The sequence below is a fragment of the Brassica napus genome, chromosome C8, assembly GCF_020379485.1.
Source record: "Brassica napus cultivar Da-Ae chromosome C8, Da-Ae, whole genome shotgun sequence".
Classification (NCBI taxonomy): Eukaryota; Viridiplantae; Streptophyta; class Magnoliopsida; order Brassicales; family Brassicaceae; genus Brassica; species Brassica napus.
In genome coordinates, this window is record NC_063451.1 from 4515801 (window position 1) to 4532341 (window position 16541).

Genomic DNA, 16541 nt, shown 5'->3' on the forward strand with positions numbered 1-16541 from the left:
ACTGATTTCGTTGTAAGCATTCTCAAGCCAAGAAAGTTAACTTCATTTTATACCCTCGGTTTAGAGATTACGGAATAATTTGATTATTTGCTATCAACTGGTTGTTTGATTATAGTACTTATAACTTGCGTTTTAAGGATTCAATTGGAGTTTAGGCTTTAAGAAAAAATGGAATAAAGGGGATGATGGGGTAAAAGGGTATGGTGTAAATAGATAAGCGATTTTGGGGTTTAGGGATTTGATTTTCGGGGTTTCAGATATAGTCTTAGTAAATTCTCGTAATAGAAAATACGGGCCTGGTAGATTCCTCGTAATACATGTGTCCTTGTAAATTAGTTGTAATGCTTTCCTTGTAATTTCATTGTAAATCTTTCCTTGTAAAGTCGTTGTAAAGTTTTCCTTGTAATTTTGTCGTAAATATTCCTTGTAAATTCGTTGTAACTCTAAAAATGCGGACCTGGTAGATTCCTCGTAAAATTACGACGACTTTACGAGGAATGTTGTTTTCTTATATAAACTTGAAACATGAATGAGGAATGCCTCCTTCATTCCTCTCAAACCACTACTCCTCTCCTTCTCTCAAAGGTATGTTTTTTTAATATTAATTTAGGTTTAGGTGGTTAGTTTAGGTGGTTAGTTTAGGTAATTAGTTTAGATGGTTAGTTTAAGTAATTAGATTAGGTGGTTAGTTTAGGTGGTAATTTTAGGTAACAAAACTATATTCAAATATTAGGTTGAGGTATTTAAACGACTGATTAGATTTTTTTTTAAAAAAATTAAATATATTTTATTTTCTTATAATCTTATGTAATTAATTATATTAATATGTTTCTTTTTTCAAGGTGGCTCCTAAAAAGAAGGAACTCACGGTAGGAATAAGCTTCGTCAATGAAGCCGCAAGGACGACTTCATCCTACTCTTCGAGATGGAACCCATAGATGAAGTACGGGACTCTCCACATGAAGTACGACTCTCTAGGAAGAAATACCCCCAACAACTACTTCGACGGCGTCATCCCTTAGCTTTTTATTTTTCAACTTTTTTGTTTTCTATTATAAATTTGAGTATTATTTTATTACATTTATATATTAAAAAATATATTTTATTTTATAATTTATATATTTTAAATTTTGAATATTTCATAATATTATAATAATATGACAATGAGATGTAAGTTTCTTATAATGTTTACAAAGAGTTTACAAGGAAGTACTTGTAATATATACAATAAATTATCGATTTACAATGAAACTATACGAGTCGTGTAAAATCCTCGTAATCTCTACAAAAAATTTACTAGGAAATACTTGTAAATTCCTCCTAAGCATTACAAAGACTTTACATTAAAAGACTTGTAAATTCGTTGTAAATTGTACAATTACTTAAAGATGACTTTATTAGGAAACTATACGAGTCTTTTACGATGAAGCATAACTACGAAATTACGACGAAATACTCTCTTTCGCTTTTACAACGAATTTATTTCATCGTAAATGTTACGTGGAAGTTACGACGAATCTTGCATTACGACGGGCGTTTTACAACGAAACGCTATTCCTTGTTAATTCGTTGTAACCCTTCTATTACAACGAATTAACAATGAATATGACCATTGTAATAAATATATTTTCTTGCAGTGATTCTATAAGTATATATATATGCATTTTTCACATAGACATACGACTGCTCTCTTTTTTGCGTGTATTGTATAGGTCTGGGAATTTTACTCGGACCCGAAGACCCGAACCGGAACCGACACGAAAATACAGGTTCGGGTCCGGGTCCGGGTCCGGGTCCGGGTCCGGATCCGGGTCCATGCTAAAGTACCTATTGGGTCTTTTTTATTGGACCCGCGGGTCTCGGCCGAGACCCGTTCGGGTACCCGAAGTACCCGCAAATAATTGTTTATACCAGGTACATTTGGGTGATTGGGTATATTTTTAGTATTTCAGATTTTTTTAAAGTTTCGGGTTCGAGTTTTCGGGTATAATTGTAGGTTTCGGGTAAAATTTTAGATTTTTAGAAAATATAATTCTGGTATTCGGATAAAATTCGGATATGTTTTGGGTTTGCGGGTCTGATTTTGGATAAATTTTTGAGTATTTTTGCGGTTCTTCGGGTATTTTTAGAGTTTCAGGTCTAGTTCGGGTATTTTGGGTCTTTTTCGGGTCCTAAATACCCGAACTGTTGCAGGCTGGAGATCAGACTACATGGATGGCTTGACTGAGGTTTGGTTTTGGATCGGCTTGGACAGATCGGACGGACGGACGATCGGCTAGGCGGTTACGATGGGGGAATGGGACGGCCATTTTGTACCTGAAACAGGGATGAACCTTTTTATGAGTTTTATGATTTCTATATGAAGAACAGAAAGTAAACTATATGAGAAATGATAAACTGAAGAAAATATGATTTTTATGGATTTTTAAGATTCAAAACTAAATGATATGCAAAATGAAAACAATTCAAAAAGAAGGATAGAAAGATGGATGAGGGAATCTTTGTTGCTGGACGTGTGTCTCTCTCAACAAGGATCAGTGGATGATTAGATGAATGAAGATGGAATCCGGCTTGCTTGATATGTATCTTTTCAAAGCTGGATCGATGGATAGAGCGGATATATGGATATGGATTGACTCTCTCAATCAATGGACGAACAGATGGTCTTGAATCATACAATGCTCTCTGGACGTGGCTCTTTAGGACTCAGTGAATCACACACAAAGAACTAGAGAAATAACAACAAAGAATACACAACTTTGTTTAAAAGAAAATGATTTCTTATTACTTTAAAAATGATCAAGGGTGTCTCTAAAGTTTACAATGAGATCTGCTTATACAGGGCACGACCATGGACAGATTCTAACGTTCTAAAACTCTAAAGAAGGAAAAATAATCTAAAACATAAAGAATATGGCCGTTGGAGCTTTGATGATAAAATCGGCCAGATATGGAAACTTCTTGTTCTTTGTATCTTGAGAGCTTGGGAAGATAACCACGAAACTGGAGCTTCTGGTTTATGAAATAACCATCAATTTTCATGGTCTTTTCTGGTTTAAAGAGAAAGAGCTGTTGGTCCTTAACTCCTCCAAGCAAGAATGAATCCGAAAAAAGCAAGTTACACGAAATGAAGATCTTCTTATTCCCATGCTTGCTGGTGTATGGTAAAATAATGTAAGGCTCTTCTGGATCGTGGGATGTGTCCTTTGGATGTCTTATATGATCTCCTGGCTTCCATAGATAACTCTGGGTCGAACCAAATTGAATTGGTTGGAAACTTTCCATAAACAATGTCGGTTTGGCCGGTTTTGGGAAATTGAATGCATCTTGGTTTTCCCTTGACAAATTCTTCTGATTTCGGGCTTTATGGAAAGCTAAGACATTAACCTTTAAGCCCATGATTGATTCTGGAGAAGGCCGCTTCATGATTGGGCTGAAATCCACCTCTAAGAGCTGATACTCGCAACTGGACGGGCTGGGGAACCTCCATTTTGTAAAATCCATAACTCCTTCCTCCGTAAAGATTTTCTTGTAATTCCAAGCTTCAGTGATGAATGGTTGAGTTGGCCTTCTGTGAAAATTGGTTTCATGCTAACATTCCTTCTGGTGGTTTAGATGCACTTCTTTGAATGAACCTTGGTGACAGGTAGCTCTATTGAGGCAGTTGTGGCAGTTGTTGCTTGTCTGGCTGAGCTTCGGTTCAGGTACGGTTTCTGTGCCCACAACACGAACCGAACCGGATCCGAAATATACTCGAAAATTATGGGTATTTTACGGGTATTAAAATTATAGACCCGAACCAACTGGACCCGACAAGACCCGATCCGGAACCGACCCGAAAAATTATAGGTACCTATATGGGTCAAAAAAATTTGGACCCGAATGATCCATACCCGACAAGACCCGATCTGAACCCGACCCGAGGACCCGGATGCCCAGGCCTATTACTATTGTAATATGATAAGGTTCAAATGAAAAATATTACGCACCAAAGATTTTCTTCAATCGTTACATATCAAACATTATCATATGAATATGTGATTATTGTACATTTTTAGTTGAATAATTTAGTATATGCATTATAACAATTTTTCTTTATTTTGTGGCCTTTTTTTATCTCTCCACCTCCACAAACCATGTAATCTTTGTTAATTGTACAATTGTTGTCATGAAATCATTATGTCTAACTAAGAAAATAACTAAAGTAAGATTTCAACATACCTGAAGCTAAAATGTTGTTGTTGAAGTTGCTAATATCACAAATAGAGAAAAAAATCACCAAATTCTTTTGGTAACTGCCATATTTTTTTATGTGCAATTCTCCATAATGGCCACTTTTGAGTTTTTATCTCAAAAATAGCACTAGAAGCTAAAAGTCACAAAAATAACATTCATTAATACACTAAACGATCTTATTACCCTTGTTTTATATTAAATAAAACAAAAAATATTAGTAAATCTCTCCGATCTCTCTCTCACGATTCAAAATCTCTCCGATCTCTCTCTCACGACTCAAAATCACTCCGATCTCTCTCTCACGACGGGCCGCCGACGAAATCCCATCAACTCCGGCGACGATGAACACTGTCGTCATCATCTCGGTATGATTCCAAAATCTAGTGTTTCTCTTCTTTGGTTCACAAAAAAACTTAGGGTTTTCGAAGTGAAAATTGAGAGTTTCAATTTGTTGTTCTTCGGATAATATATTTGAGCTTGTTTTGTTGTTCAAATTGAACAGATAGAACATAATCAGAATTACAAAAAAAGAATCTCAGGAAGCTTCATTTACAGAGCTTTATCCTCGTGATTTTCGTTATGGGTATATGTCAAAGCCTTTATGTGTCATTTTAAAGCACTGATTGAGAAATATGATTAATGATTCTCTTGAGCTGTGTTGAACACTCAGGTCTTGCGCTTATCTCCCGACCTCTCTTGCCATCATTGATGTTGCTCTTACTGCCTTAAGCTTAGCTTTCCTAAGCGACAGGTTATTTTGATTTCTCCTTTAATTTCTACTTTTATATCCCTTCTTACATATGCATTTGTTGTTTGTTTTTTGCATCTATTAAATGTGTTTAGGAAATGTGTGTGTCGATGTTTTAGTTCTCTTGTTCCTCTAAAAGTTATAGCTTTTTCTTGTTAAGAACACACATAAAAGTTATAAATTTTTCATGTTCTCTTTATTCGCAACTGTAATGTGCCTCAGTAGACTGTTTGGTACTGCGTTTTTGTTGTCCAGCGAGGGAAAGGTCCTTGGAAGTTGTTGGAGCTCAAATCAAAGGCTGATGATTGTACGAACACAAGGTTTTGAGGTAATGTACCTTTTGTTTTTGTTGTTTTCAAGATACAGTTGAGCTACATCAGATGTTATTCTCGAGAACCAGTTGAGCTACATCAAATTCTTAAAACATTGTTATCTTGTTGCTTGTGCTTGTGAAACTGTGTAGTGTTTTTAAAAAATTCTGAAAGGATTTGTGTAGTTTCAGGAAAGCCTTCCAGAAAATACGATGGTAACAAATTTGAATTTTTTTTTGTTTGATGTCTTGTTCTGCTTATGCATGTTGATATCTTTGGTAGGCTCGTAAATTTTCTTTTGACATTGTTAATCTCTTGTTGCTTGTGCTTGTGAAACTGTGTAGTGTTTTTTAAATTTTCTGGAAGGATTTGTGCAGTTTCAGGAAAGCCTTCCAAAAAATCCGATGGTAACAAATTTGGAAAATGTTTTGCTTGGTGTCTTGTTCTGCTTATGCATGTTGATATCTTTGGTAGGCTCGTGGATTGCTTATGACATTGTTAGTCTCTTGTTGCTTGTATTCTGGAAGAGAAGCTATTGGTACTTATATCATTATGAACATGTTTTTCCAGGATGCTACATAGCATGTGACTGTGAACATTTCGCCAAACATGTGACTATTGGTACTTATAATTTTTGGAAGTTTTTGTACGTGTTCATGATCACCTTCCTGACTTTTTTTTTTGCAGATGGGAACAATGGCAACGAATGAGACACCTGCCTCTCCAACAGCTCAACAGAGTATTGAGACTCCAGTTTTTACTCCAAATCAGACGCAGCAGGTACATGATCAAAAATCTTGGAGTTTTCAAGTAATTTTAGAAGCTTTTGTACGTGTTCATGATCTCTTTCCTGACTTTTTTTTTTGCAGATGGGAACAGATACACCGAATGAGACGCCATCCAAGCCTAATCAAGCAGAAGAAAATCTTAACGATGAGGTAAAATGTATTCTTAAATTATAGTTGAAAGAGTTATGGAATTTCTGGATCGGCTTATAGAACAGGTTAATATTAGTGTGTTGCTATCTATGAAAGTTTAAACTAAAAAAATTGAAATGAGATCAAAAACTAATGGTGTGATATCTGCATATTTGGAAAATTTCAAATTGTGATTTGGAATTTTGGAGATAAAAAAAGAATTGTTTTTACATCTACCACAACTCAAACCCAAGATATCTGGAAAAGGAAGAAGAGTGTGTGGCCACTAGGCCAAGTTTCACTAGAGGGGAAATTTAACCGCTAGGCTGAGGAGAATCATCTGTTATTAGCTAAAACATAAACGTATTTAACACTAAATTTTATATTATAAATGTTGGAAAAAGTTATGGCATTTCTGGATGTGTTTTTAGAATAGTTGAATATTAGTGTGTTGTTATCTATGAAAGTTTAAACTAAAAAAATTGAAATGATATAAAAAAACTAAGGGGATCAAAAAGAGATCTGATTCCAAGGGGAATCAAACACATGTTGAGACAACTGTTTGTCAAGTTTCTCTAGAGGAGAAGTTTAGCTGCTAGGCTGAGAAGAATTATATGTTATTAGCTAAAACATAAACGTATTTAACACTAAATTTTATATTATAAATATTGGAAAGAGTTATAGAATTTCTGGATGGATTTCCAGAATAGTTGAATATTAGTGTGTTGCTATCTATGAAAGTTTAAACTAAAAATTGAAATGAGATAAAAAAAAAACTAAGGGTGTGATATCGTCATATTTGGAAAATTTGAAATTGTGATTTAGAATTTTGGAGATAAAAAAATAAAAAAAATTACATCTACCACAACTCGAACCCAAGATATCTCGGAAAGGAAGAAGAGTGTGTGGCCACTAGGGCAAGTGTGTTTCAATTGTTTGTTGATGTAAGTAAATGAATACAATCCATTGAAGTTTAGAGGGGAAGTTTAGCCACTAGGCTCAAGAGAATCATCTGTTATTAACTAAAACATAAACGTATTTGAAACTAAATTTTATATTATAAATGTTGGAAAGAGTTATAGAATTTTTGGATGGGTTTCGAGATTAGTTGAAAATTAGTGTGTTTCTTTCTTGCAAAGAAGCTTAAACTAAAAAAAATGAGATGAGATCAAAAACTAAGGATTGGTATCTGCATAATTGGAAAATTTCAAATTGTGATTTAGAATTTTGAGAAAAATGCATTTAAACCTAAATTGTATATTAAAAAAGTTGGAAATCGTCCAACTTATTCAGGATAGGCTTCCAAAAGAAAATATGTATGTGGTATGGTGCATATCACGTTAGCATCAAATGAACAACACCTATAAATTGTTCATGAAAATCTGTAAATCATCAATAAACCATTGAAAATGAAAAAGAATGGAACATGTTGAAAGTATTTAAACGATATTTTAAAAAAATCTTCATAAGACAAATGAAATAAACTATATGTTTTTGTTTTCCACACACAGATGAATAGGCACACAAACTTCTTCATATCGCCGTCTTGCATGTCCTCTTGTTGTGTCCTCCTATGCCACATTTGCTGCACTTGTGTGAATTGGATTTAGAACCACGAACCCCAAACTCGCCAACTGATCTGATCCTCTTTGTAGGAGGCCTTCCACTGCTCTTTTTGGTAGCCGGAGGTGGGCAAGAAAATTCATCAATATTCTCTGGATAGGTAGGCGTTGATAACTCTCCACCAGGGTGTATGCTTTCAGCATAAGCTTTAGCCCATGTTTCTGTCGAGTAAAAAGCATCTACATAACGGTTTTCATCTCTCTTATAACGCTTAGCAACAGCAATTGTGTGAATGCAAGGTATCTTATCGATGTCAAAAACATTGCAAATGCTGTGCTTCTTCTCCATATCAACAACATACTTCATAGTATCGTCTTTGACCTCAAACTCACATTGATCAACTTGGTAAACAGTAAGCGCCATTGCAGCATCAAACCTGGTAAACAGTAAGCGTCATTGTGAACCTAGAAGGTGAAGATGACGACAATAATAGAATCTTAATCCATTTATGAACTTAAACTTCTAAAAAATTCTAAAATCCAATCGCAACAACATATCAAAATCAAACTGAATCACAAAATCACAGGGATCTAATATATCATCGACATTAAACACTAATTGAAACTAACTAATCATCGCTTTATACTCAATAGGTAATGATGATACCTTGAAGATTTAGAGATGCCGAGACACAAAATTGAAGAAAGATGAGATGCGGAGGCGACGAAGGAAACGATGTGGAGAGTCGATGACGGAGACGAAGCGGAGAGGACGATTGAGACGATGATGGAGAGGACGACAGAGACGATGGTGGAGAGGACGAGATATGACGGCACAGCTTCGTCGAAAACAAAGTTTTCAAAATGTTTTATTTCTATTATTAAATTTTGGTTAAATAAGGGGTACTATGGTCAATGACCACCTTTAATGAAATATTTTTGTGATATTTAGGTTTGAAGTCTAGATTTGGAAGAAAAAGTTGGATTAGGGTTATCTGAGGTCATTTCTGTTTTTTTTATTTTGTATAAAAATATGTAGCAAGAAAAATATCCTTAAATTTTCTTCTTTTGTAGAAAAGTTTTTCGTATAAAACTTCTAGTTTTGCAAAATCACAAATTTCGGTTTATATCTTATTATATTTTAACTAGGTTTTGCTATGCGCGTAGCGTAGACTCTCTTTTATTTTTTTTATTTTTTTTCAATTGTATTTTGTACTTATTTAATTTAAAAAAAATAAATCTATAGTTCAATTATTTTCAACCGATTTTTATTGAATATTGAAAACTCTAATTTGTATTTTGCTTTGAATTTAGAAAATAATTTTATTTTTATTTTTGTTTAAAAGATATTTTGTGTTTATTATAAAATAAGTTTACAATTTTTGAATCTAGAAAATGCATAGCATAACTAACAACCACTAAATATAAAGAATGTATTTTTTATTTTTTGCTTTGAATTCTATTTATATGTTATTTGATATGACATAAAATCGTTTTTGCATTTTAATATATTTCTTTACTTTTCTCTAATCTTTCGAATAATGTTCTATGGTCAATGGAGTTTTCACATAATGTTATTTAAGCGGTCCGAGTTCATCTTTTGAAGGCAAACCCCAAACCAAAGATGACGATCATGACCGAGACACCTCGAGGTCAAGCGCGTCCATCCATCCAAAATATGTGTAGAAGTGGAATTGAGCTGAGTAATATAAAAGACATGGCATAAGTACTCATCAAATAGCCATCACGACGTTACTAGTTCATTAGAACATTCAGATATATTTTCTTCGAGCTATATTATCATTTCTATTTTGTCCTTTGTATCCGTTATATACACTGTGAAGAACTGAAGATAACTAGAATTCAAACTAAATATCTTATCAAAAATCTACTCAAAGAAATCATTTTCCATTGTTTCTCTAAATCTTACAGTAGTTGCCACAGTTGTGTACGTCAAACGCATGGATTAAGAACTTAAATAGTCCCAAAAGTTATGGCCGTCTTTTATCTTTTCATCTTCTTTAAGCTCATTCATATGGAAATCATACGGAAAACCCCTGAAGGAATTGTATCAATAGGTTTGCACAAGTTTCAGGATTGTGATATTGTTTATGGAAAATAGATTGAAATAAGCATTGAACACTGATGATATATTGATATAATATTGATATTCACTGTTTGTTTTCTTCAGGTTTAGTGGTATTAGGTGTAAGAAAACAATTAAAGACTTTTACATATATATGGTTTTGAGGAACCAAGTCTCTATACACGAGTAGATCACTCGTCCTTGTGTCTCTTCTCAGCTTCTTCCAAAAGCTCCAGGTCCTTGTTGTACTTGCAGATACGGTAAATGCACCTGTACAAAGGATAGATATCAGTAAAATTACATTGAGACCTTGTGTGTGACTGAGATAATAGGTGATGATGTTTACCAGTAGAGAAAAATTCCTGCAGCGCACAGAACAACATTCCTCTGTGCCTTGTAGATCTGTGGTTCAACACACACAACCGTTATTAAGCAATCTGAGGCATTTCAAATGAAAGAGAGGGATGACTTGACTATAAAAATTGAGATATAAATAATGAAGCGTTACCAATAATCATTTGCCAACAAGAACATTGTATAAACTGAACTAAACCTATGTTGCTATTTGACAAAGCTATAGCCATGATTGAAAAGAGACATCAATGGGTGACCTAACTAAAATTATTCATCTCTGAGAAAGTAATACTTATTTTAATGACTATGAGATTTTGGACTCGTAAGCCGGTATCATGTAAATTAACAAGCTTGAATCTTCAGATCAAAACAGGACGAAACACTCAGCCTAACAATTTCACTATCCAAAGAGTTTCAGAAAACAGAATCAAAGTGTATAGTACAAACATTGGTGATAACTTTATTACATTATCCAATAGATACTTACAGATTTCTCGTAACGATCACGCTCTGTAGCAGTGCATACCTCCGATGAGCAAGAGAGTCTATGTTCATTCTTCCAGTATATATCTTAAAACAGAGTAAACAAAATAAGCAAAATCTCTCGAAGACCAAAAGGCGGATACTATGATTAAGGAAAAATCAGAATCGATTGAGAAAGAGAGAGGTGTGGTCACCGCAGAGCGGAAAGGCGGCGAAGGCGACGATGGAAGCAGCAGGTTGGAGAATGAGAGAGACAAGTGACACGACGCGCTTCTTCACTACCATAGGGTAAGGTAAAGTCAACACCACCGCGATTACAACTTCGGCGGCCACCACGTACGAAAGAATCAACCATTGCAAAGCCATCTTTTCTTCTTCTTCTTCTTCTGGATCTCTCCTTGTCTCCTCTTCCGTGCGAGGTAGACAACGAATATAGTAGTTAGTTATAGACGAAGCGAACCGTGTACAAGGAGGAGGAACACGTGTTTTTTTTTCTTACTAATTAAGTCATTTGTTTTACTTGCTGGGCTCACCTCCGGCCCAATACATCGGTTTAATTCAATACGTTGTTAACCTCCGGTTTATATCGGTTTAATTTAGGTTTAGCTTGGTTTGTTTTAGGTTCATCTCGGTTTAGTGGTTGGAGATCTCCAATTTTGGTTTTTATTTCCGGTTACTTGCTGGGATCACATACATCGGTTTAATTCAGTATATTAATTATTCGGTTAAGTTGGGATGTCGCTCTCCAATTTGTCGGTTTAGCTTCTTCCTCTTCGTTCTTTACTTTCTTCTCCTCACTGCCATTGTTGACTCTCAAAGCTTCAATTCTTTTCTTCTTCTTTATTTCCCTGTGTGAGCTTTCTTCGATCATCTTGACAGCTAGCTAGCACCATGGCTACTCCAGCTAAGAAATTCATCAACAACCCCAACGGTTCGTGCTCATTCGTCCCTTTCTTCCTTCTTTGTGTTCCCCTGTTTTTGAAATCGTAAGCTCTCCGTGCATGTTGATGTGGACGGACTGTTGACTTTATCTTATATGTTCAAATGCGTTACTGTGTCTCTGCAAGAGAGAGAATGATCATAAGCTCTTTCACTCGCTTGCTGGTGAAAATTTGCAGATGTAGTAACAGAGTTCATAGAGGGTCTGGTCGAAACTTATCCTGGACTTCAGTACTTGGATGGCCTCCCTGAGGTTAATTAAAAAAGATTCCTTTTTCGTTTGTACAAAACCTCAGCTAGTTTCTGACGGTTGGACCTTTCACAGGTCAAGGTTGTACTCCGAGCTGATGTCTCGGCTGCAGATTATGACAAGGTTGCTGTTATATCAGGTATGATGAGTTTCTTGTCCGAACCTTGTTTCTGTTTAGTTGAGTTTAGGTTTGCTATTTTGTAACAGGAGGGGGAAGTGGGCATGAACCAGCACAAGCTGGGTACGTGGGAGAAGGAATGCTAACCGCGGTTATTTGCGGTGATGTCTTTGCTTCTCCACCGGTTGATTCCATCCTAGCTGTAAGTCTCCCACAAAGTTTTGTCCTTTTCTTGAGGCTTTCAAGTGAATGGTGAAGTTTTTGTGTAACTCACAGGGGATTCGAGCTGTAACTGGTCCAATGGGATGCCTCTTGGTTGTCACGGTACATATCAATAAGCTGAGAAGAGCTATGGATTCGAACTCTCAATGTGTTTGGCTAATTATAGTTTTTTGACAGAACTATACTGGTGACCGCTTGAACTTTGGCCTAGCAGCTGAGCTAGCTAAAACTGAGGGTTTCAAAGTAGAGGTAACTGTCTGTTTAATGTTATAGAATTTGGTAAGAGCGTTAGTGGATAGACTGATGAATCATTTTTTTTCCCTAGACTGTGATTGTTGGAGATGACTGTGCTCTCCCACCGCCACGTGGCATAGCTGGACGCAGAGGTTTAGCAGGAACAATTCTTGTCCATAAGGTTCTCACTCTTCCTTCCTCTTTGCTTTCCCTCTATCTGCACTCTAACCGTTCTGGCAGTTTTTTTTTAATTCTTATTGGTTATTGGTTAAGGATAGGTAGCTGGAGCAGCAGCAGCAGCCGGTCTTTCCTTAGAAGAAGTTGCGGCAGAAGCAAAGCATGCTTCTGAGATGGTTGGGACCATGGGAGTTGCACTGACTGTTTGTTCGCTTCCGGGACAGGCCACATCAGATCGTTTGGGTCCTGAGAAAATGGAACTTGGGCTTGGTGTTGTATGTTGTTATATTCTTTTAACCCGTAGAAAAGAGACAGCGCTAATTGTTGGTTCTGTGTCTATATTTGACTTAAACTTTTCTTTTTAGCATGGGGAACCTGGTGCTGCTGTGGTCGACATTCAACCTGTGGATGTTGTAGTCTCCCATGTTCTTCAACAGATACTGAGTCCAGTATGTGCATTGTACCTGTTTCTTCTTTCCATAACTAAAAAAATACATCATCATGTTTCATCCATTGGCCTGTGCATTCGTTCTAACTGCAGGAGACTAATTATGTTCCGATTACACGTGGTAACAGTGTGGTTCTGATGGTTAATGGGTAAGCCTGCACATTCCATCTCCCTATTTAGGTGATCCTTGTATGTATTTTCACTGGTTATGGTCTAACGAGTGAATATGTTTTCTTCTTTCTTGCTGTTGTGCAGCTTAGGTGGTACCCCTCTAATGGAACTTATGATTGCGGTTGGAAAAGCAGTCCCTAAACTACAGTTAGAATTTGGACTTGCCGTTGATAGAGTGTATACTGGATCTTTTATGTCATCTCTTGATATGGCAGGTGACTGTTTTTCTTGCGTCTTCGTAGATGCATTGGTGTTATGATGTTGCTCTAATGCTCCTTCCCTTGTCAGGTTTCTCGATATCGATCATGAAGGCTGACCAGTCAATTTTAGGGCGTTTGGATGCTCCGACCAAGGCACCTAGTTGGCCTGTTGGCACGGATGGTTTGTGAGATGTAGTTAAATTGTCTTTCTTGTTCTGTCATTGTGGTTTCTTGTCTTATTTCATTTCAAGGTAAATCTCTCTCTCTATAGGGAACCGCCCACCATCAAAGATCCCAGTTCCACTACCTCCATTCCAACAAAACAAAAACGAAGAGGTAAGTGTTTAAGGCTTGATTAAAATCAATTCTTAGAAGGGTTTCAGTGGAGATGTGATAATCTTTCTCTCAGTTTCATATGAACTTGATATTAGTCTCTAGGCCGACCTCAAGAACTTAGTCAACAAGGTCGAATTCTTGAGGCAGCGATTGAAGCAGCAGCAACTGTGGTCATCAGTTTGAAAGATAGTTTGAACGAATGGGATGAAAAGTAGGAGACGGGGACTGTGGATCAACAGTAAGTTTGGTTATATAACCCAATTTTTATTTTTGCATTGTACATGTAATAAAACCATATGCACCCCTTCGCCTTTCATAGATGTGCAGAGGCGCAACAGCTATTTTGGAGGACATGAGGAATTAGTAAGCTACTTTACTTCTTGTACCCCTATGTTCCCGTGATCGTGATATCTTACTCACTACAGTTTGATCCCTCTATTTGCTAGTTATCCTCTCAACGATGCTGCTGAAACAGTGAATGAGATTGGTTCATCTATCAGAAGAGTCATGGGAGGAACGAGTGGAATAATGTAAATTTATATATATATATATATATGTTTTTGAAAAGTTTTTCCTTACAAATGGTCATGCATTTGCCATTTACTGATAAAGTCATGTGACAAACAGTTACAGTCTCCTCTGCAAGGCAGCTTACGCTGAGTTAAAAGCCAACGTTCAGTCAGAAGTCACTTCCAAAAACTGTAAGAGAACGGTTCTTGCACTATCATTAGTTGTTTCCAAAAGGCATATTAATTTGATTTCGCCTTGAAATTAGGGTCTGATGCACTCAAGTCATCAATCTCTGCTGTTAGTAAATATGGTGGAGCAAGGGCAGGTTATAGAACGATGTTAGATGCTCTCATCCCAGCTTCGAGAGTCCTTGAGGAGGTGACTGATCAATAGTTTACTTCTTACCGAAGATGGTTTTTTGTTTAATTACTAATGAGTTTTTGGTTTTGATTTTGAGCAGAAGCTGAGTATTGGAGAGGACCCTGTTTCTGCTTTTGTTCTGTCTGGTGAAGCTGCAACCGCAGGTGCTGAATCAACCATTCAGATGCAAGCACAGGTGAGTTTTATTAAGCTTGGATGTGTAAATTTATTTTCATATGATCTGATGGTTGGGGATTGGAGTACAGGCCGGGAGATCGAGCTATGTGTCAGCTGAGATTCTTGCATCAATTCCTGATCCGGGGGCAATGGCTGCAGCGGCATGGTACAGCGCTGCTGCAAGAGCCGTGAAGGAGCAGAGCCAGGGGAATTGTGATCCGATAGACTAGGCTCTGTGAGAGGTTATGATAGGAACTGGATGTATATTTGACTATAACCGCCCAACCTCCCCTCTTGAAATCTCTAATCGAGAATCAAGCCAAAGTCAATTACAAACAAGGCCTTAGCCAAAACCCACATAACCGTAAAGTAAGAGCTGGGTCCTCTTATATAGTGAGGCCCAGTAACAAATGAAACAACTATCTTTATTATTCTGTAACCACCACTGCCATCTCATCCGTGCAGCTCACGCCATCCTCCTCTTCTCCATTTCCCTTCTTCCTCTTCCTCACATATACCTTCGATAGCATATCAATACCCCCATCCCCGAGATTCAGCTTGTCCTCAAGTGAAAACAATGGAAATTGCTGCTTGAACTCTCCTAGTCGAAGCCAAGTAGACTTATGCTCCGGTAAATGTTTCCAACGCACCAACAACTCCAAATAACCCTGATCATCATAGCGCCTATCCAATATCGTATCTGGTTCAATCACCAAATCCTCAGAAGCAGATAACATCGGAGGTAAAGGCGTAATCACGTCTGTCGCTCCCACTACAGGTTTCAACTGAGATACATGAAACACATGATGTATCTTTGAGGATTCCGGAAGAGCCAAACGATATGCCACTTTCCCGATTCGAGCCACTACATCAAACGGTCCATAGAAGCGTGCTGCTAGCTTCTGAAAGAGACATCGACTGACGGACTGTTGACGGTAGGGGCGAAGCTTCAAATAAACTTTGTCACCAACCGCAAACTCCAATTCCCGTCGATGCTTATCAGCATTGTTCTTCATCAAAGCTTGAGCACGCAACAAATTATGTTTCACAGATTCCAAAACCACTTCTCGCTCTTTCAACATCTCATCCAGCTCAAAGTTTTGTGTAGCACCCTCTTCGTATGCCATCAATGATGGGGCATCTCGACCATAAACCAACTTGAAGGGAGTGCAACGCAAAGCCGTGTGATAAGCGGTATTATACCAAAGCTCAGCCCAAGGAAGAAACTTCGACCAAGTTTTTGGATGAGTTGAGGCGAAGCAACGAAGATATGTTTCAAGACATCTATTGAGTACCTCTGTTTGTCCGCCAGACTGAGGATGAAACGCCGTGCTAAACCTCAATCTCGTCCCCGACACACGGAAACATTCCTTCCAAAAATTGCTCAAAAATATCTTGTCCCTGTCTGAAATGATAGACTTAGGAAACCCATGAAGTCGAACCACCTCCTGAACAAACTTCTGAGCCACAGTCACCGCAGTAAACGGATGTTTCAGAGTTAAAAAATCAACAACGACCAAAATCACATTCACCCCATTCGAAGTTGGAAGCCCTTCAACAAAATCCATGGCTATATCTTCCCAAATACGCACCGGAAGCTCAATAGGTTGAAGTAACCCCGCCGGAGAAAGTGTCGAATACTTGTGTGTCTGACAAACCGAGCAAGCCGCGACATAATCCTGCACTCTCTTCCTCATTTTCG

General features: G+C 37.2%; 3 protein-coding genes and 1 pseudogene across 3 annotated transcripts; 1 reads left to right on the plus strand and 3 right to left on the minus strand.

Moving 5' to 3' along the window:
* Window positions 1-2897: 2897 nt before the first annotated feature.
* LOC125591794 lies at window positions 2898-9674 on the minus strand (annotated as a pseudogene).
* LOC106423734 lies at window positions 7746-8198 on the minus strand. Its single transcript, XM_013864500.2, has one exon. It carries the CDS (start codon window positions 8196-8198, stop codon window positions 7746-7748), a length of 453 nt encoding a protein of 150 aa, XP_013719954.2.
* Window positions 9675-9903: 229 nt separating the features above from the next.
* Window positions 9904-11163, minus strand: LOC106423743. Its single transcript, XM_013864506.3, has 4 exons — window positions 10892-11163; window positions 10702-10784; window positions 10207-10262; window positions 9904-10130 (listed from the first exon to the last, which is right to left on the minus strand). Exons 1-4 carry the CDS (start codon window positions 11061-11063, stop codon window positions 10052-10054), a joined length of 390 nt encoding a protein of 129 aa, XP_013719960.2. The 5' UTR covers window positions 11064-11163; the 3' UTR covers window positions 9904-10051.
* Window positions 11164-11429: 266 nt separating this feature from the next.
* LOC106423708 (putative 3,4-dihydroxy-2-butanone kinase) lies at window positions 11430-15278 on the plus strand. Its single transcript, XM_048765685.1, is given in 21 exon segments — window positions 11430-11628; window positions 11816-11889; window positions 11962-12025; window positions 12094-12206; window positions 12281-12328; window positions 12404-12475; window positions 12552-12641; window positions 12739-12912; window positions 13003-13086; window positions 13179-13234; window positions 13341-13471; window positions 13545-13637; window positions 13728-13792; window positions 13888-13996; window positions 13999-14030; window positions 14112-14155; window positions 14239-14322; window positions 14420-14493; window positions 14568-14680; window positions 14763-14858; window positions 14929-15278. Coding segments are annotated over 21 exon segments (1797 nt in total). The 5' UTR covers window positions 11430-11588; the 3' UTR covers window positions 15070-15278.
* Window positions 15279-16541: the final 1263 nt, after the last annotated feature.